The sequence below is a fragment of the Salmo salar genome, chromosome ssa09 (assembly GCF_905237065.1).
Source record: "Salmo salar chromosome ssa09, Ssal_v3.1, whole genome shotgun sequence".
Classification (NCBI taxonomy): Eukaryota; Metazoa; Chordata; class Actinopteri; order Salmoniformes; family Salmonidae; genus Salmo; species Salmo salar.
In genome coordinates, this window is record NC_059450.1 from 28,396,485 (window position 1) to 28,422,580 (window position 26,096).

The 26,096-nt window shown below is 42.5% G+C and overlaps 1 protein-coding gene across 3 annotated transcripts in view; it reads left to right on the plus strand.

Moving 5' to 3' along the window:
• Nucleotides 1-26,096, plus strand: part of LOC106611155 (sprouty-related, EVH1 domain-containing protein 1) — a 104,510-nt gene that overhangs the window by 34,936 nt on the left and 43,478 nt on the right. For all 3 annotated transcript variants that reach the window (XM_014211056.2, XM_014211058.2, XM_014211057.2), the window contains one exon: nt 22,274-22,481. In XM_014211056.2, coding sequence (XP_014066531.1) covers nt 22,274-22,481 — 208 coding nt within the window. The remainder of the gene's footprint in view (nt 1-22,273; nt 22,482-26,096) is intronic.

Below are 26,096 nucleotides of genomic sequence, written 5' to 3' on the forward strand. Positions count from 1 at the left end.
ATAGTTCGATAGTCATCCTTTTTTTGTTTGTCTATACACTACTATGGTAGTTACTGTATGCTGAAGCTACACACACGAAACAGAAATGTGGCTTTGGCCACACAACATCCAAGGATAATGTAAAGATAGTGTAAACAGAGAAGTTGCAAAACGGATGTTGAAGAAAGTCAATCTTACTACACATATTTTACTGATGTAAAGAATGCATTAGTTCACATCTCTCCTGTTTGTGTTTCAAGTCCTATTGTTTGTATGAATCCACCTTCCTAGGAAGGAAGGCTACTTTTGATTAGCAAGACCAGGAGCTTGTTACCACATTGTGTGCACAAGGGGTGTAATGAACTAGGCCTCCTCCCTCCCTCCCCCTCATCCCTCCTTCCCCTAATCCCACGGGGCCGGAATAGACTGTGCGGTTTCAAGACTGCTTAAACCAACTTTCATGTTTTGTTGGTTAATTTATTTTGGAGTTATTAACCTTGGTCATTGATCGTGGAAGGAATGTTGGTCAACTATTACCAGGGGTAGCTAGTATTTGTATGTAGGCCTACCTAAGTTTAATGCTCGATGGCTCAAATGGATGAATCGATAACTAATAACCTTGGCATCAAGGGTGTGGCTGCAGAGCAAAGGGCACCTGTTTGAGTTGTTATTGCAGGGAAGAAACTTTACGCTGGTATGAATGGAGAAAATGGAAAATGCTGTGACAGGAACTGCCTTTATGACGGAAACCATTATCCTATTGGACGTTGCTTGAAATAACTCTTTTGTAAACGTTGAGTCATCAAATTATTTAACGGACCGAGCACAGTGTGTATTTATTGATGGTGTTAAATCAAGTTTTCTGGACATAACAAAGGGTGTCCCACAGGGATCTATTCTTGGTCTGGTTCTTTTCACGATTTACATGAACAATATTGGTTCTGTAAAAAATATTTGTAAATACTTTCACCTGTATACAAACTGGTGTATGCTTTGATTTTTATTTTATTTAGGATGCCCATTAGCCGACACCACCAATGGAAAAAGCTTGTCTTGAGTCCTTTCCTTGACAGACTGACCAGGTGAATCCAGGTGAAAGTTTTGATCCCTTATTGATGTCACCTGTTGAATCCAATTCAATCCGTGTAGATGAAGGGGAGGAGACATGCTAAAGAAGGATTTTAAACACTTGAGACAATTGAGAAATGGATTGTGTGTGTGTGTGCCATTCAGAGCATCAATGGGCAAGACAAAATAATTAAGTGTCATTCAAGGGATAAAGTGCTGCTCTGTTCTCGTCCAGCTGCAGCTTTTCTAGGTCCTTTTTTTGCAGCACTTGACAATCTCACCGGGCAATAGTCAAGTCATAAAAATTAGAGCCTGCAGGACTTGTTTGGTCGACTGTAGTGTTAAAAATGCTGAACATCTTTTTCATCACAGACAGACCTCTCCCCATCAACAATTACATCAATATGCCTTGACCATGACAATTTACAGTTTAAGATGACATTTATCGGTTGCCCTCTTATTAGGAATGATGAAAAGCTATCTTTTTAAAGGCATATTGATGATTTAGTTAAGAAATGAAGAATCAAAATAGGCTTCTCCTATTGGAACAGGTCTCGTCTTTCATAACCATAGTAGCAATTAAAAGGGAACAGTTTGGAGATTATGGGAAAATGATTAGACTAAAGGTGAAGGACACAACGGTTCACCTGACACAAGACTGAATCCAAGCATTACACTGTTGATTGTATGTGCATTTTACATTTACTGTACTTTACGCCACATTTGTAGATGACTAAATCTGAAAATACATTCAGAAACATGATAAGGAACATTATGGGTAGGTGCAACATCAGACAACAAAAATGTCAAGGGTTGAGTCCAAAGTGTGCAGTTCCTAAGTGCTCCCCCCCTGTTTGTGCTGTTCAGGAACTAGAGCAAGCACACTTGTAGCTGTTTTTCTTTGGAACACAGCCCTGCATCACCACCTATATTACTGTTTACGCAATCCAAAAACGGTCATTCTGTTAAGGACAACCCAGGGTATAATGTCATATCTTGTAACTGTACATCAAATGTAGTGATCATAAATGTTGAGACTGTACATTGGTATACATACGTTTTATGATATGGAAATTTGAAGTGTACATTTAGACTCCTGGGTGTTTGGCTTGCTTGTATGATATCATAGATTGCAACCAGAGAATTTATTATAATCCTCAACATCTCATCTTTCAAAATACATAGTCCTTTTAATTTACAGCATTTCTCAGCATTTTTTCAACCCTTATTCAGATATGATTGTAAAGGGCTACAGCTGGTGGAGTTGGTGCATCCAACATCTGCATGAATTGCCCTGGAGGGCCTTTTTACTGAAGAATGGGTTTATTTGATATGATTGTGTTTTGCTTTTCATGTTTTGCGGAATTGATGTGTGTGTATACAGTGCATTCGGAAAGTATTCAGACACCTTGACTTTTCCACATTTTGATAAGTTACAGCCTTATTCTAAAATTGATTCAATTGTTTTTTTCTCCATCAACCTACAGACAATAGCCAATAATGACAATGCAGAAACTCCAAGTGGACTGTCGTGCCTTTTACTGAGGAGTGGCTCCGGCTGGTCACTATATCATCAAGGCCTGGTTTGGTGGAGTGCTGCAGAGATGGTTCTCCGATTTCCACAGAGGAACTCTGGAGCTCTGTTAGAGTCACTATCGGGTTCTTGGTCACCTCCCTTACCAAGGCCCTTCTCCCCCGATTGCTCAGTTTGGCCGGCCGGCCAGTTCTAGGAAGAGTCTTGGTTGTTCCAAACTTCTTACATTTAAGAATGATGGAGGCCACTGTGTTCTTCAGGACCTTCAATGCTGCAGAAATGTTTTGGTACCCTTCCCCAGATCTGTGCATCGACACAATCCTGTCTCAGAGCGCTTTGACCTCATGGCTTGGTTTTTGCTCTGACATGCACTGTCAACTGTGAGACCTTATATAGACAGGTGTGTGCCTTTCCAGATCATTTTCAATAAATTGAATTTACCACCGGTGTACACCAATCAAGTTGTAGAAACATCAGAAGTATGATCAATGGAAACAAGATGCACCCGAGTAAAATTGAATCTCATAGCAAAGGGTCTGAATACTTATGTAAATAAGGCATTCATGTTTTTTTATTTTAATACATTTGAAAAAATGTCTAAACCTGTTTTCACTTTGTCATTATGGGGTATTTTGTGTAGATTGAGGAACAAAATTAATTCACTATTTTAGAATAAGGCTGTAACATTACAAAATGTGGAAAAGGGGAAGGGGTCTGAACACTTTCCGAATGCACTGTAGTAGATATGTATAGTTTAGTTGCTGTTTATTGATGTGTTCATGCAGGGCTCACCTGCGAAGGAGACCGTGATCTCAGCATGACTCCCTGCTTAAATAAAAGTTGACTATAAAATCAAGTGTAATTTGGCATTGTATCTCTCATCCATGGTTCACTGACTAACTCAATTGATTACAATAAACAGAATGGAGTAAATACCCATTGTCAACCGAACCCAGTGGCACTGGCCGTGTCATCAATAGGTTAATAAACTAACCCCTGTGAGGGTGCAACATCCCACAGCGAAATACGTTTTGCGGTCAATCGCTCACTCGCTCGCACTCTCTCTCTTGCTCTCTCTCAGCCTTAACCTCTATGGGCTAGGCGGGACGAATTCGTCCCACCTACGTAACAGCCACTTGAAGCCTGTGGCGCGATTTTCAAAACCTTAAAAATCCTATTACTTCAATTTCTCAAACATATGACTATTTTACAGCTATTTAAAGACAAGACTCTCGTTAATCTAACCACACTGTCCGATTTCAAAAAGGCTTTACAACGAAAGCAAAACATTAGATTATGTCAGCAGAGTACCAAGCCAGAAATAATCAGACACCCATTTTTCAAGCTAGCATATAATGTCACCAAAACCCAGAAGACAGCTAAATGCAGCACTCACCTTTGATGATCTTCATCAGATGACAACCCTAGGACATTATGTTATACAATACATGCATGTTTTGTTCAATCAAGTTCATATTTATATCAAAAACCAGCTTTTTACATTAGCATGTGACGTTCAGAACTAGCATACCCCCGCAAACTTCCGGGGAATTCGCTAACATTTTACTAAATTACTCACGATAAACGTTCACAAAAAGCATAACAATTATTTTAAGAATTATAGATACAGACCTCCTCTATGCACTCGATATGTCCGATTTTAAAATAGCTTTTTGGTGAAAGCACATTTTGCAATATTCTAAGTACATAGCCCAGGCATCACGGGCTAGCTATTTAGACACCCGGCAAGTTTAGCACTCACCATAATCATATTTACTATTATAAAAGTTTGATTACCTTTTGTTGTCTTCGTCAGAATGCACTCCCAGGACTGCTACTTCAATAACAAATGTTGGTTTGGTCCAAAATAATCCATCGTTATATCTGAATAGCGGCGTTTTGTTCGTGCGTTCCAGACACTATCCGAAATGGTAAAGAAGGGTCGTGCGCATGGCGCAATTCGTGACAAAAAAATTCTAAATATTCCATTACCGTACTTCGAAGCATGTCAACCGCTGTTTAAAATCAATTTTTACGCCATTTTTCTCGTAGAAAAGCGATAATATTCCGACAGGGAATCTCCTTTTCGGCAAACAGAGGAAAAAATCACAAAGGCGGGGGCGGTCGGGTCACGCGCCTAAGCCCAGAGTCCCTTGATCGGCCACTTGAGAAAGGCGATAATGTGTTTCAGCCTGGAGCTGGGATGACGACATTCTGTTTTTTCCCGGGCTCTGAGCGCCTATGGACGACGTAGGAAGTGTCACGTTAGAGCAGAGATCCTTAGTAAAAGATAGAGATGGAAAAGAAGTTCAAGAAATGGTCAGACAGGCCACTTCCTGTAAAGGAATCTCTCAGGTTTTGACCTGCCATTTGAGTTCTGTTATACTCACAGACACCATTCAAACAGTTTTAGAAACTTTAGGGTGTTTTCTATCCATATGTAATAAGTATATGCATATTGTAGTTACTGGGTAGGAGTGGTAACCAGATTAAATCGGGTATGTTTTTTATCCAGCCGTGTCAATACTGCCCCCTAGCCCTAACAGGTTAAATATGTTGCTGGTAGGATCTGTAAAGTGCTGCCCTTTGTCGTTTCCGGTGGCCCAGGGGAATGTTCTTATCTAATCAGACAGCCATCAGACTGCAGGGAGAAGGAAGAGGGCTGGATACATTCACTTTAGTAACCTAACTGTGACATCCTCACCTGCTGTAGGGGAAAGGTGAGGCCACATCACTGAGGAGTCTGTAGCCTGGCCATGTAGCCACGTGGTCACAAACTAAAGCAGGAGGCACCAGTGACTCTGTCAATAAAGAAGTGGTCAGATGACGCAGATGCTAAGCTACAGGACTGTTTTGTTAGCACAGACTGGAATATGTTCTTGAATTCTTCCGATAGCATTGAGGAGTACACCACATCAGTCACTGGCTTCATCAATAAGTGCATCGATGACGTCGTCCCTACAGTGACTGTACATACCCCAACCAGAAGCCATGGATTACAGGCAACATCCGCACTGAGCTAAATTTGACATTTTATTTAACTAGGCAAGTCAGTCTAAAACATTCTTATTTACAATGATGGCCTACACCGGCTAAACCCAGATGACGCTGGACCAATTGTGCGCCGCCCTATGGGACTTCCAATCACCACCGGTAGTGATACACCCTGGATAGAGCGTAGAGCTACAGGGTAGAGCTGCCGCTTTCAAGGAGCGGGACTCTAACCCGTAAGCTTATAAGAAATCCTGCTATGCCCTCTGTCAACATCAAACAGGCAAAGCTTCAATACAGGACTAAGATTGAATCGTACTACACCGGCTCTGACGCTCGTCGGATGTGGTAGGGCTTGCAAAATATTACAGACTACAAAGGGAAGCAGTGAAACTCCCAGTGACACGAGCCTACCAGATGAGCTACATTTCTTATATGCTCGCTTCGAGTCAAGCAACACTGAAGCATGCATGAGAGCATCAGCTGTTCCGGGCAACTGTGTGATCACGCCGATGTGAGTAAGATCTTTAAACAGTCCAACATTCACAAGGCCGGAGGGCCAGACGGATTACCAGGACCTGTACTCCGAGCATGTGCTGACCAACTGGCAAGTGTCTTCACTGACATTTTCAACCTCTCCCTGACCGAGTCTGTAATACCAACATGTTTCAAGTATTCCACCATAGTCCCTGTGCCCAAAAACACTAAGGTAACCTGCCTAAATGACTACCGACCTGTAGCACTCACGTCTGTAGCCATGAAGTGCTTTGAAAGGCTGGTCATGGCTCACATCAACACCAACTATGTGGTCAGGCACAACTCGAACACCATCATTAAGTTTACCGATGACACAACAGTGGTAGGCCTGATCATCAACAACGATGAGACAACCTATAGGGAGGAGGTCCGAGACCTGGCTATGTGGTGCCAGGATAACAACCTCTCTCTCAACGTGATCAAGATGAAGGAGATGATTGTGGACTACAGGGAAACAGAGTACGCCCCCATTCTCATCGACTGGGCTGTAGTGGAGCAGGTTGAGAGCTTCAAGTTCCTTGGTGTCCATATCACCAACAAACTATCATGGTCCAAACACACCAACACACTCGTGAAGAGGGTATGGCAAAGCCTATTCCCCCTCAGGATACTTGACATGGGTCCTCAGATCCTCAAAGTTCTACAGCTGCACCATCGAGAGCATCCTGACTGGTTGCATCACTGCCTGGTATGGCAACTGCTCGGCCTCCGACCGCAAGGCACTACAGAGGGTAGTGCGTATGGCCCTGTACATCACTGGGGCCAAGCTTTCTGCCATCCAGGACCTCTTACCAGGCGGTGTCACAGGAAGGCCTTAAATTGTCAGACTCCAGCCACCCTAGTCATAGACTGTTCTCTCTGCTACCGCATGGCAAGTAGTACCGGAGCGCCAAGTTTAGGTCCAAAATGCTTCTATACAGCTTCTACCCCCAAACCATAAGATTGCTGAACAGCTAATTAAATGGCGACCCAGACTATTTGCTTTGTGTCCCCCTCTTTCGTTGCTGCTACTCAGTTTTTTTTTTTTTTTTTTTTATCTATGCATGGTCTCTAACTCTACCTACATGTACATATTACTTCGACTAACCGGTGCCCCCACACATTGACTCTGTACCGGTACCCCCTGTATATAGCCTCACTATTGTTATTTTACTGCTGCGCTCTTTGTTATTTACATTTTTTACTTAACACTTCTTTTTCTTAACTACAATATTGGTTAAGGGTTGTAAGTTTGCATTTCTCTGTAAGGTCTACACCCGTTGTATTTGGCGCATGCGACAGATAACATTTGATTTGTTTTGTCTCCAAGAAGCAGGACACATCATATGCACTTACTGACCGCACACACAGACTTTCTGGCTCTGTCATATGTTTGGGCTTTTGTGTCACTACTTAGCTATATCCATGGTGTATTTTAGTTTATGGTAACCTGGGACTGGGTATAGGTGTTGTTATCTTTACAAACTCTCTTAAACCCATAGGCCTTTAATAAAAACAGGTTATACTTTTTTGCGTCTGTCCAGACTTCTATACCTATTTGTTGTGTTTGAGTGTCCTTGGCTATTATCATTGTTCAACTCTTAACCAGTAGGATACGTCCAGTCTAAATCATCACGTACGGCCCAATAAAATCTGCGTTGTGGAGAACGCGGATGGAATCATGGAATCCAGACATGATTTAATTAAAAAATATATATATATTTCACCTTTATTTAACCAGGTAGGCCAGTTGAGAACAAGTTCTCATTTACAACTGCGACCTGGCCAAGATAAAGCAAAGCAGTGCGACAAAATCAAACAGAGTTGCACATAAACAAACGTACAGCCAATAACACAATAGATAAAATATATATACAGCGTGTGCAAATGTAGGGAGGTTGGCAATAAATAGGCCATAGAGGCGAAATAATTACATTTTAGCATTAACACTGGCGTGATGGATGTGCAGATGATAATGTGCAAGTAGAGATACTGGGGTGCAAGAGGGTAGGTAATAATATGGGGGTGAGGTAGTTGGGTGTGCTATTTACAGATTGGCTGTGTACAGGTATGGTGATCGGTAAGCTGCTCTGACAGCTGATGCTTAAAGTTAGAGGGAGATATAAGACTCCAGCTAAAGTTATTTTTTTTCAATTTGTTCCCGTCATTGGCAGCAGAGAACTGGAAGGAAAGGCGGCAAAAGGAAGTGTTGACTTTGGGAATGACCAGTGAAATATACCTGCTGGAGCGAGTGCTACGGGTGGGTGTTGCTATGGTAACCAGTGAGCTGAGATAAGTCGGGACTTTACGAAGCATAGACTTATAGATGACCTGGAGCCAGTGGGTTTGGCGGCGAATATGTAGTGAGGGCCAGCCAACGAGAGCATACAGGTCGCAGTGGTGGGTAGTGTATGGGGCTTTAGTAACAAAGCGGATGGCACTTTGATAGACTCCATCCAATTTGCTGAGTATAGTGTTGGAGGCTATTTTGTAAATTACACTGCCGAAGTCAAGGATCGGTAGGATAATAGTATGTTTGGCAGCAGGAGTGAAGGCGGCTTTGTTGCGAAATAGGAAGCCGATTCTAGATTTAATTTTATATTGGAGATGCTTAATGTGAGTCTGGAAGGAGAGTTTACAGTCTAACCAGACACCTAGGTATTTGTAGTTGTCCACATATTCTAAGTCAGAACCGTCCAGAGTAGTGATGCTCGTCGGGCAGGAGGGTGCGGGCAGCAATCGGTTGAAGAGTATGCATTTAGTTTTACTTGCATTTAAAAGCAGTTGGAGGCCACGGAAAGAGTTGTACAGCATTGAAGCTCATTTGGAAGTTTGTTAGCACAGTGTCCAAAGAAGGGCCAGAAGTATACAGAATGGTGTCGTCTGTGTAGAGGTGGATCAGAGAATCACCAGCAACAAGAGCGACATCATTGATATATACAGAGAAAGAAGTCGGCCCGAGAATTGAACCCTGTGGCACCCCCATAGACTGCCAGAGGTCCGGACAACAGGCCCTCCGATTTGACTCACTGAACTCTATCAGAGTAATAGTTGGTGAACCAGGCGAGGCAGTCATTTGAGAAGGCAAGGCTATTGAGTCTACCGATAAGAATGCGGTGATTGACAGTCGAAAGCCTTTGCCATGTCGATGAAGATGGCTGCACAGTACTGTCTTTTATCGATGGCGGTTATGATATCGTTTAGGACCTTGAGCATGGCTGAGGTGCGCACATCACCAGCTCGGAAACCAGATTGCATAGTGGAGAAGGTACGGTGGGATTCTAAATGGTCGGTGATCTGTTTTACTTGACTTTCGAAGATTTTAGAAAGGCAGGGCAGGATGGATTTATGTCTATAACAGTTTGGGTCTAGACTGTCTCCCCCTTTCAAGAGAGGGATGACCGGGGCAGCTTTCTTATCTTTGGGGATCTCAGACGATACGAAAAAGAGGTTGAACAGGCTAGTAATAGGGGTTGCAACAGCAGATCATTTTAGAAGGAGAAGCGGGGGGGGGGAGGGGGGCTTGGGCAAGTTGCTACAGGGGGTGCTGAGATGTTGGCCTGGGTAGGGGTAGCCAGGTGGAAAGCATGGCCAGCCGTAGACAAATGCTTATTGCTGGGAGGAGGTGCCCTTATTCTCCATGGACTTTAGTGTCCCAAAACTTTTATTGGTTCCTGACTTCCCTGAAAAGTTGCATATCGTGGGGGCTATTCGATGCTAATGCGGAACGCCACAGGATGTTTTTGTGTTGGTCAAGGGCAGTCAAGTCTGGGGTGAACAAGGGCTATATCTGTTCTTAGGTGTACATTTTTTGAATGGGGCATGCTTATTTAAGATGGTGAGGAAAGCACTTTTAAAGAGCGACCAGGCATCCTCTACTGATGGGATGAGGTCAATATCCTTCCAGGATACCCGGGCCAGGTCTATTTAGAAAGGCCTGCTCGCTGAAGTGTTTTAGGGCGCGTTTGACAGTGATGAGGGGTGGTCGTTTGACCACGGACCCATTACGCACGCAGGCAATGAACGCTGAGATCCTGGTTGAAGACAGCAGAGGTGTATTTAGAGGGCAAGTTGGTCAGGATGATATCTAAGAAGGTGCCCATGGTTACGGATTTAAGATTGTACCTGGTAGGTTCCTAGATAATTTGTGTGAGATTGAAGGCATCTAGCTTAGACTGTAGGACGGCCGGGGTGTTAAGCGTGTCCCAGTTTAGGTCACCTAACAGTACAAGCTCTGAAGATAGATGGGGGGGCGATCAGTTCATATATGGTGTCCAGGGCACAGCTGGGGGCTGAAGGTGGTCTATAACATGCGGCAACGGTGAGAGACTTGTTTCTGGAATGTTGAATTTTTAAAAGTAGAAGCTCGACTTGTTTGGGCACAGACCTGGATAGCCTGCAGAGTTCTGTCATACCATCTCTGCATTAGATTGCAACTCTGCCCCCTTTGGCAGTTCTATCTTGTCGGAAAATGTTATAGTTAGGGATGGAAATTTCTGGGTTTTTGCTGGCCTTCCTAATCCAGGATTCAGACACGGCTAGGACATCTGGGTTGGCAGAGTGTGCTAAAGCAGTGAATAAAACAAACTTAGGGAGGAGGATTCTAATGTTAACATGCAGGAAACCAAGGCTTTTACGGTTACAGAAGTCAACAAATGAGAGTGCCTGGAGAATGGGAGTGGAGCTAGGTTCTGCAGGGCCTGTGTTAACCTCTACATCACCAGTGGAACAGAGGAGGAATAGGTTAAGGGTACGGCTAAGGAACTGGTCGTCTAGTGCGTTCGGAACAGAGTAAAATGAACTGGTTTCTGGGCACGGAAGAATAGATTCAAGGCATAATGTATGGGTATGGTAGGATGTGAATACAGTGGAGGTAAACCTAGGCATTGAGTGACAGAGTTTTTGTCTCTAGGGGCAACATTTTTATTTATTTAATTTTACCTTTATTTAACTAGGCAAGTCAGTTAACCTCTATGGGACCGGCGGGACGAATTCGTCCCACCTACGTAACAGCCACTGCCATCCTGTGGCGCGATTTTCAAAATCTTCAAAATCATATTACTTCAATTTCTCAAACATATGACTATTTTACAGCCATTTAAAGATAAGACTCTCGTTAATCTAACCACACTGTCCGATTTCAAAAAGGCTTTACAACGAAAGCAAAACATTAGATTATGTCAGCAGAGTACCAAGCCAGAAATAATCAGACACCCATTTTTCAAGCCAGCATATAATGTCACCAAAACCCAGAAGACAGCTAAATGCAGCACTCACCTTTGATGATCTTCATCAGATGACAACCCTAGGACATTATGTTATACAATACATGCATGTTTTGTTCAATCAAGTTCATATTTATATCAAAAACCAGCTTTTTACATTAGCATGTGACGTTCAGAACTAGCATACCCCCGCAAACTTACGGGGAATTCGCTAACATTTTACTAAATTACTCACGATAAACGTTCACAAAAAGCATAACAATTATTTTAAGAATTATAGATACAGACCTCCTCTATGCACTCGATATGTCCGATTTTAAAATAGCTTTTGGTGAAAGCACATTTTGCAATATTCTAAGTACATAGCCCAGGCATCACGGGCTCGCTATTTAGACACCCGGCAAGTTTAGCACTCACCATAATCATATTTACTATTATAAAAATGTCATTACCTTTTGTTGTCTTCGTCAGAATGCACACCCAGGACGTCTACTTCAATAACAAATGTTGGTTTGGTCCAAAATAATCCATCGTTATATCCGAATAGCGGCGTTTTGTTCGTGCGTTCCAGACACTATCCGAAATAGTAAAGAAGTGTCGCGCGCTTGGCGCAATTCCTGACAATAAAATTCAAAGTATTCAATTGCCGTACGTCGAAGCATGTCAACCGCTGTTTAAAATCAATTTTTACGTCATTTTTCTCGTAGAAAAGCGATAAAATTCCGACAGGGAATCTCCTTTTCGGCAAACAGAGGAAAAAAATCCCAAAGGCGGGGGCGGTCGGGGTCACGCGCATAAGCTAGTGTCTCTTGATGGGCCGCTTGAGAAAGGCGATAATGTGTTTCAGCCTGGGGCTGGAATGACGACATTCTCTTTTTTCCCGGGCTCTGAGAGCCTATGGACGACGTGGGAAGTGTCACGTTAGAGCAGAGATCCTTAGTAAATGATAGAGATGGCAAAGAAGTTCCAGAAATGGTCAGACAGGCCACTTCCTGTAAAGGAATCTCTCAGGTTTTGACCTGCCATTTGAGTTCTGTTATACTCACAGACACCATTCAAACAGTTTTAGAAAATTTAGGGTGTTTTCTATCCATATGTAATAAGTATATGCATATTCTAGTTACTGAGTAGGAGTGGTAACCAGATTAAATCGGGTATGTTTTTTATCCAGCCGTGTCAATGCTGCCCCCTAGCCCTAACAGGTTAAGAACAAATTCTTCTTTTCAATGACAGCCTAGGAACAGTGGGTTAACTGTCTTGTTCAGGGGCAGAACGACAGATTGTCAGCTCGGGGATTCGAACTTGCAACCTTTCGGTTACTAGCCCAACGCTCTAACCACTAGGCTACCCTGCCGCCCCAGGTGCGGTCACCGCATGTGTGGGAGGTGGAACAAAAGGGCATATTGAGCAGGGCTGGAGGCTCTACAGTGAAATAAGACAATAATCATTAACCAAAACAGCAATGACATTAGAGAGAGGCATGCGTAGCCAAGTGATTGTAGGGTCCAGTGAGTAGCTAGGCGAGCTGGAGACATGGCGATTCAGACAGCTAGCGTGCCGGTGCTAGCAGAAGGGCCTTAGGGGGATGTCGCGATGGAAGAGTCTGTTCAAACCCCCTCGGACGGTTTCGTCTGCTGACCAGTCGCGATGGATCGACGGGGCTCCCTGTAGGCAGTAAAAGGGTCCAGGCCAATTGGCAAAATAGGTATTGTAGCCCAAGAAATTGGCTGATGGACCTCTTCAGCTAGTCGGGAGATGGGCCTAGCACGATGCTAGCTCCAGGCTAACTGGTACTTGCTTCAACGATATTCAACAGTAATCAAATATGTATTGAATTTTAGTTGGACCTCAACTAAATGTGTTGAACTTATTTAAAAAATACATTAATTTGCCCAAGATTATCATAACATGCTACCCAAACCAACCCCATTGTGATCGTTGCAAAATAAATGTACACATGCATGTTATTCAATCATTTCATCCAAACTGCTCGCGCTCGAAAACGGGCGTCTGCGTAGCCAGGCGCTAAAATAGAACTTGGTTCTATTTTTGATGCTTGATACACTGAAAGTCCTGCCTCTGGTCTATTCATTGGTTTTTAGGAGCATACTAACCGATGTGGGTGATTGAAAGATGGACGAGGTCCACACTCTAATCCAGTTGGTGGCGGCACCTTAAAGTTGGTTGCCAACCTCTTTATAAAATCTATAGAAGAAGAGTAAACGAGGAGAGATTAATAATAAAATACTAACTAGGTTTCCCTTATCTGTGGATTAATTGTCGGCGTAGAGAACTCATGATTTTGTGTGACTCAAAATGGGTCATAATTCTTCAAAGATCCAGGGGGGAAAAAAGGACCATATTTATCTCAGGTAAAATGACAACCCAATGTTTATCTCTCAGAAAAAACTGGATAGCAACAGCAAGTTAGCTAAATGTCCATGAATTTTTGTTCAGAAATTCTTAAATTGTGCAAACCCACAGTTTCATCCGCTGTCCGTGTGGCTGGTCTGAGACGATTCCGCTGTTGAAGAAGCCTGATATGGAGGTCCTGGGCTGGCGTGGTCTGCGGTTGTGAGGCTGGTTGGACGTACATTACTTGTCAAACGTTTTAAACACCTACTCATTCAAGGGTTTTTATTTATTTTTTTACTATTTTCTACATTGTAGAATAATAGTGAAGACATCAAAACTATGAAATAACACATATGGAATCATGTAGTAACCAAAAAAGTGTTAAACAAATCTAAATATCTGAGAATTCAAATAGCCACCCTTTGCCTTGATGACAGCTTTGCACACTCTTGGCATTCTTTCAACCAGCTTCATGAGGTAGTCACCTGGAATGCATTTCAATTAACAGGTGTGCCTTGTTAATTTGTGGAATTTCTTTCCTTTTTGCGTTTGAGCCAATCAGTTGTGTTGTGACAAGGTAGGGGTGGTATACAGAAGATAGCCCTATTTGGTAAAAGATCATGTCCATATTATGGCAAGAACAGCTCAAATAAGCAAAGAAAAACAACAGTCCATCATTTCTTTAGGACATGAAGGGCGGTCAATCCGGAAACATTTTCAAGAACTTTGAATGTTTCTTTAAATGCATTTGCAAAAACCAAGTGCTATGATGAAACTGGCTCTCATGAGGACCGCCACAGGAAAGAAAGACCAAGAGTTACCTCTGCTGCAACGGATAAGATCATTAGAGTTACCAGCCCCCGAAATGGCAGCCCAAATAAATGCTTCACATTCAAGTAACAGACACATCTCAACATCAACTGTTCAGAGGAGACTGCGTGAATCAGGCCTTAATGGTCAAATTGATGCAAAGAAACCACTACTAAAGGACACCAATAAGAAGAAGGGACTTGCTTGGGCCAAGAAACACGAGCAATGGACGTTAGACCTGTGTGAATCTGTCATTTTTGGTCTGGAGTCCAAATGGAAGATGTTTCGTTCCAACCGCTGTGTCTTTGTGAGACGCGGTGTGGCTGAACAGATGATCTCCGCATGTGTATATCCCACCGTAAAGCACGGAGGAGGAGGTGTGATGGTGCACAGCATTCTGCAGCGATACACCATTCCATCTGGTTTGCGCTTAGTGGGACTATCCATTTGTTTTTCAACAGGACAATGACCCAACACACCTCCAGGCTGTGTAAGGGCTATTTGACCAAGAAAGAGTGATGGAGAGCTGCATCAGATTACCTGGCCTCCACAATCCCGCAACCAAATTGAGATGGTTTGGGATGAGTTGGACCACAGAGTGAAGGAAAGTCAGTCACCAAGTGCTCAGCATATGTGGGAACTCCTTCAAGACTGTTGGAAAAGCATTCCAGGTGAAGCTGGTTGAGAGAATGCCAAGAGTGTTGAAAGCTGTCATCAAAGCAAAGGGTGGCTACTTTGAACAGTCTTTCTTTCCTGTGGCGGTACTCATGAGAGCCAGTTTTATCCCAGCGCATGCTTTGTTTGTTATTGCACTCTGCACTTCATAGTTTTGATGTCTTCACTATTATTCTACAATTTAGAAAATAGTAAAAAAAATTAAGAAAAACCTTGAATGAGTAGGTGTTCTAAAACTTTTGAACAGTAGTGTACTTACAAATTCTCTAAAATTATGTTGGAGGCTGCTTATAGTAGAGAAATTAAAATTAAATTCTCTGGCAACCGCTCTGCTGGACATTCCTGCAGTCAGCATGCCAATTGAACGCACCCTCAACTTGAGACATGTGGCATTGTGTTGTGTGACAAAACAGTGAATTTTACAATGGTCTTTTGTTCCCAGCACAAGGTGAACCTGTGTAATGATCATGCAGTTTAGTCAGCTTCTTGATATGCCACACCTGTCAGGTGGATGGATTATCTTGGCAAAGGAGAAATGCTCACTAACTGGGATGGAAGCTTTTTGGGCTTGTGCAACATTTCTGGCCTCTTGTATTTCAGCTTATGAAACATGGGACCAACACTTTACATGTTGCATTGATATTTTTGTTCAGTGTATTTGGTTCACAGTTGGTTTTGGTATTTTAACCTGCGTGTCATGAACACGTCTAGTGGGGTTAGACAAAATCCACATGCGAGCTTGGATGCATGCTCTGAGCCTGTTTGGTCATGATGACCAAACCACGTGATTTTGAGAGTTAACCTGAACTAGAAACCTGGAAAAACAAAACGGAATCGGGACAAAAAATAATACTGGTTTTATAGGGCCCTACATCGGTCAGTGACATCTCATAAAATCCAATGTGATATGGAGGTTATAAACAATTGTTCTAGGTTTTTGGGATGTGTTGAGTTCTCAGGCCCTCCTGCTATTTGTATTTTATGACCTGTCATTTCTAATGACTGTTTCTCTTACATCTCCAATTCTCTTTCTGTTGTCCTCTCTCTATTTCTCTCTCACTCGTACTGACATTTGTGAGTGTCACATTAAGGTTGGTTATGGTGTGTTGTGAATTTACTTTCATTAATCTAATGACTGTTATTTATCTAATCAACTAACTATGTTTAATTGTTATCCAATTTTAAATTAATCATGTAACAATTAACTCATTAGGAATTGATGCACCTTGAGAGCGGTTCTTTAACTTCTTTGGGGTAGGGGGCAGTATTTTCACGTCCGGATGGAAAGCGTGCCCAGAGTAAACTGCCTGCTACTCAGGCCCAGAAGCTAGGATATGCACATTATTAGTAGATTTGGATAGAAAACACTCGGAAGTTTCTAAAACTGTTTGAATGATGTCTGTGAGTATAACAGAACTCATATGGCTGGCGAAAACCTGAGAAAAATCCAACCAGGAAGTGGAAAATCTGAGGTTTGTAGTTTTTCAAGTGATTGCCTATCCAATATACAGAGTCTGTGGGGTCATATTGCACTTCCTAAGGCTTCCACTAGATGTCAACAGTCTTTAGAACATTGTTTCAGGCTTCTATTGTAAAGGGGGAGTGAATAAAACCACCTAGAGTAAGTGGACCAGCTGAAAGCTATGAGTTGTTTATCGCGTGTGGCCGTGTGCACGAGCTCCGTTCCTTTTCATTTCTAAAGACAAAGGAATTGTCCGGTTGGAATATTATTGAAGATTTATGATAAAAACATCCTAAAGATTGATTCTATACATCGTTTGACATGTTTCTACAAACTGTAATATAACTTTTTTAAACTTTTCGTCTGGACTTAGAGCGCGCGCCTTGTTCATTTGGAATAGTGAACCTAACGCGTGAACAAAATGGAGGTATTTGAACATAAAGATTAACTTTATCGAACAAACAATCATTTATTGTGGAACTGGGATTCCTGGGAGTGCATTCCGATGAAGATCATCAAAGGTAAGTGAATATTTATAACACTATTTCTGACTTTTGTTGAGTCCACAACATGGCGGGTATCTGTATGGCTTCTTTTGGTGGCTGAGCGCTGTACTCAGATTATTGCATGGTGTGCTTTCACCGTAAATCTTTTTTGAAATCTGACACAGCGGTTGCATTAACTCCTATGGGCTACGTGGGACGCTAGCGTCCCACCTGCGGGACACAGCCAGTGAAATATCAGGGCGGCAAATTCAAAAACAACAAAATGTCATAATTCAACTATCTCAAACGTACAACTATTTTACACCATTTTAAAGATACACTTCTCCTTGATGTAACCACATTGTCCGATTTCAAAAAGGCTTTACAGTGAAAGTAAAACATTAGATTATGTTAGAGTACATAGACAAAAATAATCACACAGCCATTTTCCAAGCAAGGACATGTGTCAATAAAACCCAAAACACAGCTAAATGAAGCACTAACCTTTGACGATCTTCATCAGATGACACTCCTAGGACATTATGTTACACAATACACAAAATAAAAACACTGAAGGATCTTTACAAAAATGCTATATAAATGTTGACAAAATATATCAAAAAAATAGAGGAGTACTCCTGGATGCAACCGCTGTGTCAGATTTTAAAATAGCTTTACGGAGAAAGCACATTTTTCAATATTCTGAGTACATAGCTCGCCATCACAGAAAGCTATACAGACACCCGCCAAGTTCGGGGCAACCTAAACTCAGAATTAGTATGAAAAATATTCTCTTACCTTTGCTGATCTTCGTCAGAATGCATTCCCAGGACTGCTACTTCCACAAGAAATGTTGTTTTTGTTCGAAATAATCCATATTTACGTCCAAATACCTCCGTTTTGTTCGTGCGTTCAGAGCACTATCCAAAGGCATAACGCGCGAGCGTGGTACCAGAGACGAAATGTCAAAATGTTCCATTACCGTACTTAGAAGCATGTCAAACGCTGTTTAAAATCAATCTTTATGGTATTTTTAACTTAAAATTGCGATAATATTCCAACTGGACAATAGTGTATTCATTCAAGGAGGAAAACAAGGAACAGCGCGCTCGTGGGATCGAGCATATCCAATCCATTTGTTGCCAGGCAGTCCACTCAGTAACTGAGCTCCTATTATCTGCCCAGTGACAGGAGAATGCTCAAACCACTTTCTGAAGGCTTTTGACAGCCAATGGAAGCCTTAGGAAGTGCAACGTAACCCCACAGATACTGTAGTTTCGAAAGGGACTAGAACTACAATTCTCAGATCCTCCACTTCCTGGTTGACTTTTTCTTAGGTTTTTGCCTGCCATATGCGTTCTGTTATACTCAGACACCATTCAAACAGTTTTAGAATCTTCAGAGTGTTTTCTATCCAAATCTACTAATAATATGCATATTCTAGTTTCTGGGCCAGAGTAGTAACCTGTTTAAATTGGGTATGTTTTTCATCCGGCCGTGAAAATACTGCCCCCTAGCCCAGACAGGTTAAGGAGAAGTGTATCTATAATCCTATGCATAACACTTGTATCTTTCATCAAAGTTTATGATGAGTATTTCTGTAAATTGATGTGGCTCTAGAGGCAAAACATTTCTTAACATAACACGCCAATGTAAACTGAGATTTTTGGATATAAATATGAACTTTATCGAACAAAACATACATGTATTGTGTAACATGAAGTCCTATGACTGCCATCTGATGAAGATCAACAAAGGTTAGTGATTAATTGTATCTCTATTTCTGCTTTTTGTGACTCCTCTCTTTGGCTGGAAAATGGCTGTATGTTTTTTTTTGTGACTAGGCGCTGACCTAACATAATCATATGGTATGCTTTCGCAATAAAGCCTTTTTGAAATCAGACACTGTGGCTGGATTAACAAGAAGTTTATCTTTAAAATGGTGTATAATACTTGTATGTTTGAGGAATTTAAATATGAGATTTCTGTTGTTTTGAATTTGGCGCCCTGCAATTTCACTGGCTGTTGTCGAGTGGGACGCTAGAGAAGTTAGTTACCATCTCCCGAATGAAACTCTAAAGGTCTTAACCTATCACATCTATAAACAGTCAACTTATTAATCATAACCTTGTATCATGTCGTCATTCTGAACAGTCGTAACCTCCTGCATCTGCAAAACCCCCAGCCTTACTTATGATTCAGTACTACACAAATTGGTTTAAGTATTTATTTACTAGCTAACTAAATGGTAACACAAGATAAACACACAGAGCGAGGGATGGAGATATAATACTTTGGTACATTTAGAAACTACTCTCACAGTAATCATATTATTTGCACATGAACCGCCACCCGTTTGGCGTAAGAAATCAATTAATATACACTGCTCAAAAAAATAAAGGGAACACTAAAATAACACATCCTAGATCTGAATGAATGAAATAATCTTATTAAATACTTTTATCTTTACGTAGTTGAATGTGCTGACAACAAAATCACACAAAAATAATCAATGGAAATCCAATTTATCAACCCATGGAGGTCTGGATTTGGAGTCCCACTCAAAATTAAAGTGGAAAACCACACTACAAGCTGATCCAACTTTGATGTAATGTCCATTAAACAAGTCAAACTGAGGCTCAGTAGTGTGTGTGGCCTCCACGTGCCTGTATGACCTCCCTACAACGCCTGGGCATGCTCCTGATGAGGTGGCGGATGGTCTCCTGAGGGATCTCCTCCCAGACCTGGACTAAAGCATCCGCCAACTCCTGGATAGTCTGTGGTGCAACGTGGCGTTGGTGGATGGAGCAAGACATGATGTCCCAGATGTGCTCAATTGGATTCAGGTCTGGGGAACGGGCGGGCCAGTCCATAGCATCAATGCCTTCCTCTTGCAGGAACTGCTGACACACTCCAGCCACATGAGGTCTAGCATTGTCTTGCATTAGGAGGAACCCAGGGCCAACCGCACCAGCATATGGTCTCACAAGGGGTCTGAGGATCTCATCTCGGTACCTAATGGCAGTCAGGCTACCTCTGGCGAGCACATGGAGGGCTGTGCGGCCCCCCAAAGAAATGCCACCCCACACCATGACTGACCCACCGCCAAACCGGTCATGCTGGAGGATGTTGCAGGCAGCAGAACGTTCACCACGGCGTCTCCAGACTGTCACGTCTGTCACATGTGCTCAGTGTGAACCTGCTTTCATCTGTGAAGAGCACAGGGCGCCAGTGGCGAATTTGCCAATCTTGGTGTTCTCTGGCAAATGCCAAACGTCCTGCACGGTGTTGGGCTGTAAGCCAACCCCCACCTGTGGACGTTGGGCCCTCATGGAGTCTGTTTCTGACCGTTTGAGCAGACACATGCACATTTGTGTCCTGCTGGAGGTCATTTTGCAGGGCTCTGGCAGTGCTCCTTGCACAAAGGCGGAGGTAGCGGTCCTGCTGCTGGGTTGTTGCCCTCCTACGGCCTCCTCCACGTCTCCTGATATACTGGCCTGTCTCCTGGTAGCGCCTCCATGCTCTGGACACTACGCTGACAGACACAGCAAACCTTCTTGCCACAGCTCACATTGATGTGCCATCCTGGATGAGCTGCACTACCTGAGCCACTTGTGTGGGTTGTAGACTCCATCTCATGCTACCACTAGAGTGAAAGCACCGCCAGCATTCAAAAGTGACCAAAACATCAGCCAGGAAGCATAGGAACTGAGAAGTGGTCTGTGGTTACCACCTGCAGAACCACTCCTTTATTGGGGGTGTCTTGCTAATTGCCTATAATTTCCACCTGTTGTCTATTCCATTTGCACAACAGCATGTGAAATGTATTGTCAATCAGTGTTGCTTCCTAAGTGGACAGTTTGATTTCACAGAAGTGTGATTGACTTGGAGTTACTTTGTTGTTTAAGTGTTCCCTTTATTTTTTTTTTAGCAGTATATTTTCGTGTATTTCTGTCGGAACCAGGCCGCCTTGGAAAGGGAGTTGGGCCTTTTTGCGGCACGCGTGTCAGACTCTGATTGTCCAAAGGGGTGCCCACCCGTCTTCTACTGTTGCTCTCCTCTGCCGTCGTCCGGTATCCGGTGACTTGTCGTGTAGTCCTGAACAGAACTACAGAGTTGATTTCCCTTCCATTCGCTCCTGAAGTTGTCTCTGTGAAGATGGTGGTTCTCATGTGGGTGATGAGAATAGCGTACTACAGTGATTTGACAAGAGTAGTAGAATGGTCCCACTTAAATTCAATTTTCTAGATACTTTTACTTAGAACAGCTAATCAGCCGTACCAGGGATTGTCCAGGAGGTGACTTCATTGTCTCTACCTTTTGTTGAAATTTCAGAGTTTGAACCACTTTGGACGTGAGCTGCAACTCAACATCTCTCTGGTCTGATATGTTAATTCTTAACCCATTGTTTTATACATTTCGTTCAAAAGAGGCAGTTAATGAGGCTGACATGCTCTCTGACCTCAGGGGTGGTGAGTACTTACTTGTACAAAGTTATATAAATAATTTCCTCTTAGTTTCTAAAATCACATCCCTCTCTTAACAAAATCACTTTCATGCGCAACGCATAAGATGGACACTTCACACATAGTGTGTACACTTTTGAAGTTACAGTATTCCTTTTAAACAATTTTAATGACATCACAAAGTAACAACCACACCGAGGTAACCTCTGCCCATTCCCCACACTTTGTTAGAAATATTGTTCCGGTATTCGCTTTAGAACATATTAGTGTTTCGGCGGGAAATGTCTGTGAAACAAAGGCACATTCTTGTGTGAATTTGCAAAGGGAGATGGCTGAAAGTTCTTGACCTTGATTTCCAACAGGGTGTGAGCTGTCAACCCTGACCAGTTCTCTCCGTCCCCCTCTGCGGGTGAGAGGGGCCTGGCTGAAGTCATTTATTGAAAAGCTGATCTGACACATTTGGATCCTTACAGGACAGCCATGACATATCCTTTCGTGACAAGTCATGCATGTGTTCAAGCAGTGGCCGTGTTGCGGTCATTATGCCTAACCATTTTCTGTCTGCAATGGCAGCCCTGTACCCGTGAGGCGACATGGTTGTGTTGTCATAGTATCTGTGTTCTCTCTATATGCAGAGGTAGTTGATGCCATGGTCTTGTTGCAGTCACACCTTAATCATGTCTTTCCCTTTCTCTCTCTCTGTTCAGTGACAGTTATGCGCGTGTGAGAGCAGTGGTCATGACTCGGGATGACTCCAGCGGTGGGTGGCTGCCTCTGGGAGCTGGGGGCCTCAGCTGCGTCACCGTCTACAAAGTCAGCCGGACACTGGACAGCGACAGCAGCACCACAGACCCAAACACCACCACCACCACAGCAGACTTCCTCATCAAGGGGGAGCGGCTCAAAGACAAATCGGTAAGGGTTCTCTCTCACACACACACACACACACACACACACACACACACACACACACACACACTGAGCGCAATTCTCCTCATTAAGCAAAAAAAATAACCGTCAAAACTGTTTAAATAGGCCTGCATTCATTTTAGGATTTATTTACGTATTTGTTGACATTATTTTCATGTAGATAAACTTGACCTAATAATGGGAGTGTTTTACTAATGATTATAAGCAATTGTTTTGCTTATTTAGTCTGTCTATTAAACGTTCTACATCTCTTTCCAACTGATGATGCGCAGGGGTGAAGAGCACTATAGACTAAGTATTCAGACCCATTTTGTTACATTACAACCTTATCAATCTACACAATACCCCTTAATGACAAAGCAAACAGGTTTTTAGAAATTTTAGCAAATGTATTAAAAATAAAAACTGAAATATCACATTTGTTACCCGTCACTACTTCACAGGAGAGCCATTTGAACGTAAACGTATTTTTAATCAAAATGCGGTTTTTGGCAGAAATGCCTTCTCGAACATGTGAACTTTCATGTGCCTTATTAACAAACTTGTATGTCATCTGTAAATACGAATAAAATGGTTAAATTACGAGTCTAGTTGGTTTAGCCACAGAAAAAGACAGCAATCATCACGCAAGCCGTGATTCGCTGAGATATTGAGTGGGCTGGATATGCCGAGAGATGAGTTTGGATTGGTCTGCCATATAGCATGCTTCTGTCTAACGTACGGCGCGCATTTGCATCTCATTTTGTGCTGTACAGTCTCTTTCCACCAGGGGTAGCCCTTCTGTCGCAGATTAAAAACAAGAAAGGGACAGGGTAAGGGGGTTACCTAGTCAATTGTACAACTGAATGCATTAATTTTTTGCGTCATCTCTGCATGACTCTCAAAAGCCGCGACAGCTGCTGTTTGCTTTTGAAAACTTTAGTGCCGCCCTAAAAACCTGACTCAAATTCGACACAAACCTTCAAATAGGTATGTAATGACACTTTATATAAACTCTTTATAGTGTTTTATTTACATTTTAGATGTGATAAGTTGGACAGATCGGGTGAAGAAAGCTGTTTCCCCACACGACATATCTCCCCCTTTCACTAGCACACAATAATTTTCGCTTCCCCATCCACCATTTTTAAAAAGACCCGACAGAGCTCATTGCCTTCTTTAATCATGCAGAGACGGGCAGCATGAAAGGCTCGTCATTGATTTTGCTGGAAAGGGGAGAAATTGTGTTTTACAATGGTATTCATATTGCAGTTGACCTGGAAGTATTACATTTTTTGGGTGCTAAAATAAGATAAATTATATGGAATAGCGCAATGTACAAAAGTGGGTTAGTTACAGTTACATGTCTTAACCTCTTACATCTAGACGTTCCGCTAGCGGAACACCTGCTCCAATATCCAATGATAGGCGTGGCGCGAATTACAAATTCCTCAAAAATACAAAAACTTCAATTTTTCAAACATATGACTATTTTACAGCATTTTAAAGACAAGACTCTCCTTTATCTAAACACACTGTCCGATTTCAAAAAGGCTTTACAGCGAAAGCAAAACATTAGATTATGTCAGCAGAGTACCCAGCCAGACATAATCAGACACCCATTTTTCAAGCTAGCATATAATGTCACAAAAACCAAAACCACAGCTAAATGCAGCACTAACCTTTTGATGATCTTCATCAGATGACACGCCAAGGACATTATGTTATACAATACATGCATGTTTTGTTCAATCAAGTTCATATTTATATCAAAAACCAGCTTTTTACATTAGCATGTGACGTTCAGAACTAGCATTCCCACCGAACACTTCCGGTGAATTTACTAAATTACTCACGATAAACGTTCACAAAAAACATAACAATTATTTTAAGAATTATAGATACAGAACTCCTTTGTGCAATCGAGGTGTCCGATTTTAAAATAGCCTTTCGGTGAAAGCACATTTAGCCCAGCCATCACGGCTAGCTATTTTGACACCCACCAAGTTTAGCCCTGACCAAACTCCGATTTACTATTAGAAAAGTTTGATTACCTTTGGTGTTCTTCGTCAGAATGCACTCCCAGGACTGCTACTTCAATAACAAATGTTGGTTTGGTTCAAAATAATCCATAGTTATATCCAAATAGCGGCGTTTTGTTCGTGCGTTCAAGACACTATCCGAAGTGTAAATAAGGGTCACGCGCACGACGCATTTCGTGACATAAAATTTCTAAATATTCCATTACCGTACTTCGAAGCATGTCAACCGCTGTTTAAAATCAATTTTTATGCCATTTTTCTCGTAAAAAAGCGATAATATTCCAACCGGGAGTGGTGGTTTTCGTTCAAAGACGAAAGTCCTCGTGCACGTGTGCGCCAGTCTCTGTACTCTGTTCGACCACTATCAAAATGCGCTAATGTTTTTCAGCCAGGGCCTGCAAAGCCACGATTCAGCTTTTTGCCGCCTTCTGAGAGCCCATGGGAGCCGTAGGAAGTGTCACGTAACAGCTGAGATCCCCTGTTTTGTGTAGAGATAATCAAGAAGGCCAAGAAATGGTCAGACGGGGTACTTCCTGTACAGAATCTTCTCAGGTTTTGGCCTGCCAAATGAGTTCTGTTATACTCACAGACACCATTCAAACAGTTTTAGAAACTTTGGAGTGTTTTCTATCCAAAGCTAATAATTATATGCATATTCTCGTTTCTGGGCAGGAGTAATAATCAGATTAAATCGGGTACGTTTTTTATCCGGCCGTGAAAATACTGCCCCCTAGCCATAAGAGGTTAACAAAAGACTCCACTATGCAAGTAACCATTTTGGGTGCGTTTGTAAATTCAGTCTGGCCATCTACTACGATTTCAGAGCACTCTCGTCTGAGTGTGCCAGAGCGCAGAATAAGTGATGAATTTACGAACGCTCCAACACCCGTTAAATATGGCCGGTGTCGTCGGCAAAAAAGCGTAATGAAATTGTTTCCAGCGGCACAGTTAAAGCCACCAACGCTCTGAATACCATGAAAACAGCCTAACCAGCTCTGCTGGGGCGAGTAAAATGGTCGGAGTGGGGTGTTCTCTCATTTGTAGCTAGCCAATGTTTGCATGTTAACTTGTGTGCTTGACTGCCGTTGTGAGGTCGGATAAACCCTATTCATCGGCCAGAGTGTCCAGTGTGCGCTCTGAGTGCAAAACGCTCTGAATTTACAACCGGACAATCTGACGGCACAGTTGCAGTCACCAACGCTCTTGATAACATAACAGCCTAACTCGCTCTGCTAGGGCAAGTAATGTTCAGTGAGCTGTTCACTCATTTGTCTGGAAGCAGCTAGCAAGTTAGCTTGGGTGCTTGACTGCTGTTGTTCATACAGAACGCTCAGATCAATCCTTAGAGATGGGTGGGGCTGAAGCTTAACCTGTTAGGGCTAGGGGGCAGCATTGACACGGCTGGATAAAAAACATACCCGATTTAATCTGGTTACCACTCCTACTCAGTAACTAGAATATGCATATACTTATTACATATGGATAGAAAACACCCTAAATTTTCTAAAACTGTTTGAATGGTGTCTGTGAGTATAACAGAACTCAAATGGCAGGTCAAAACCTGAGAGATTCCTTTACA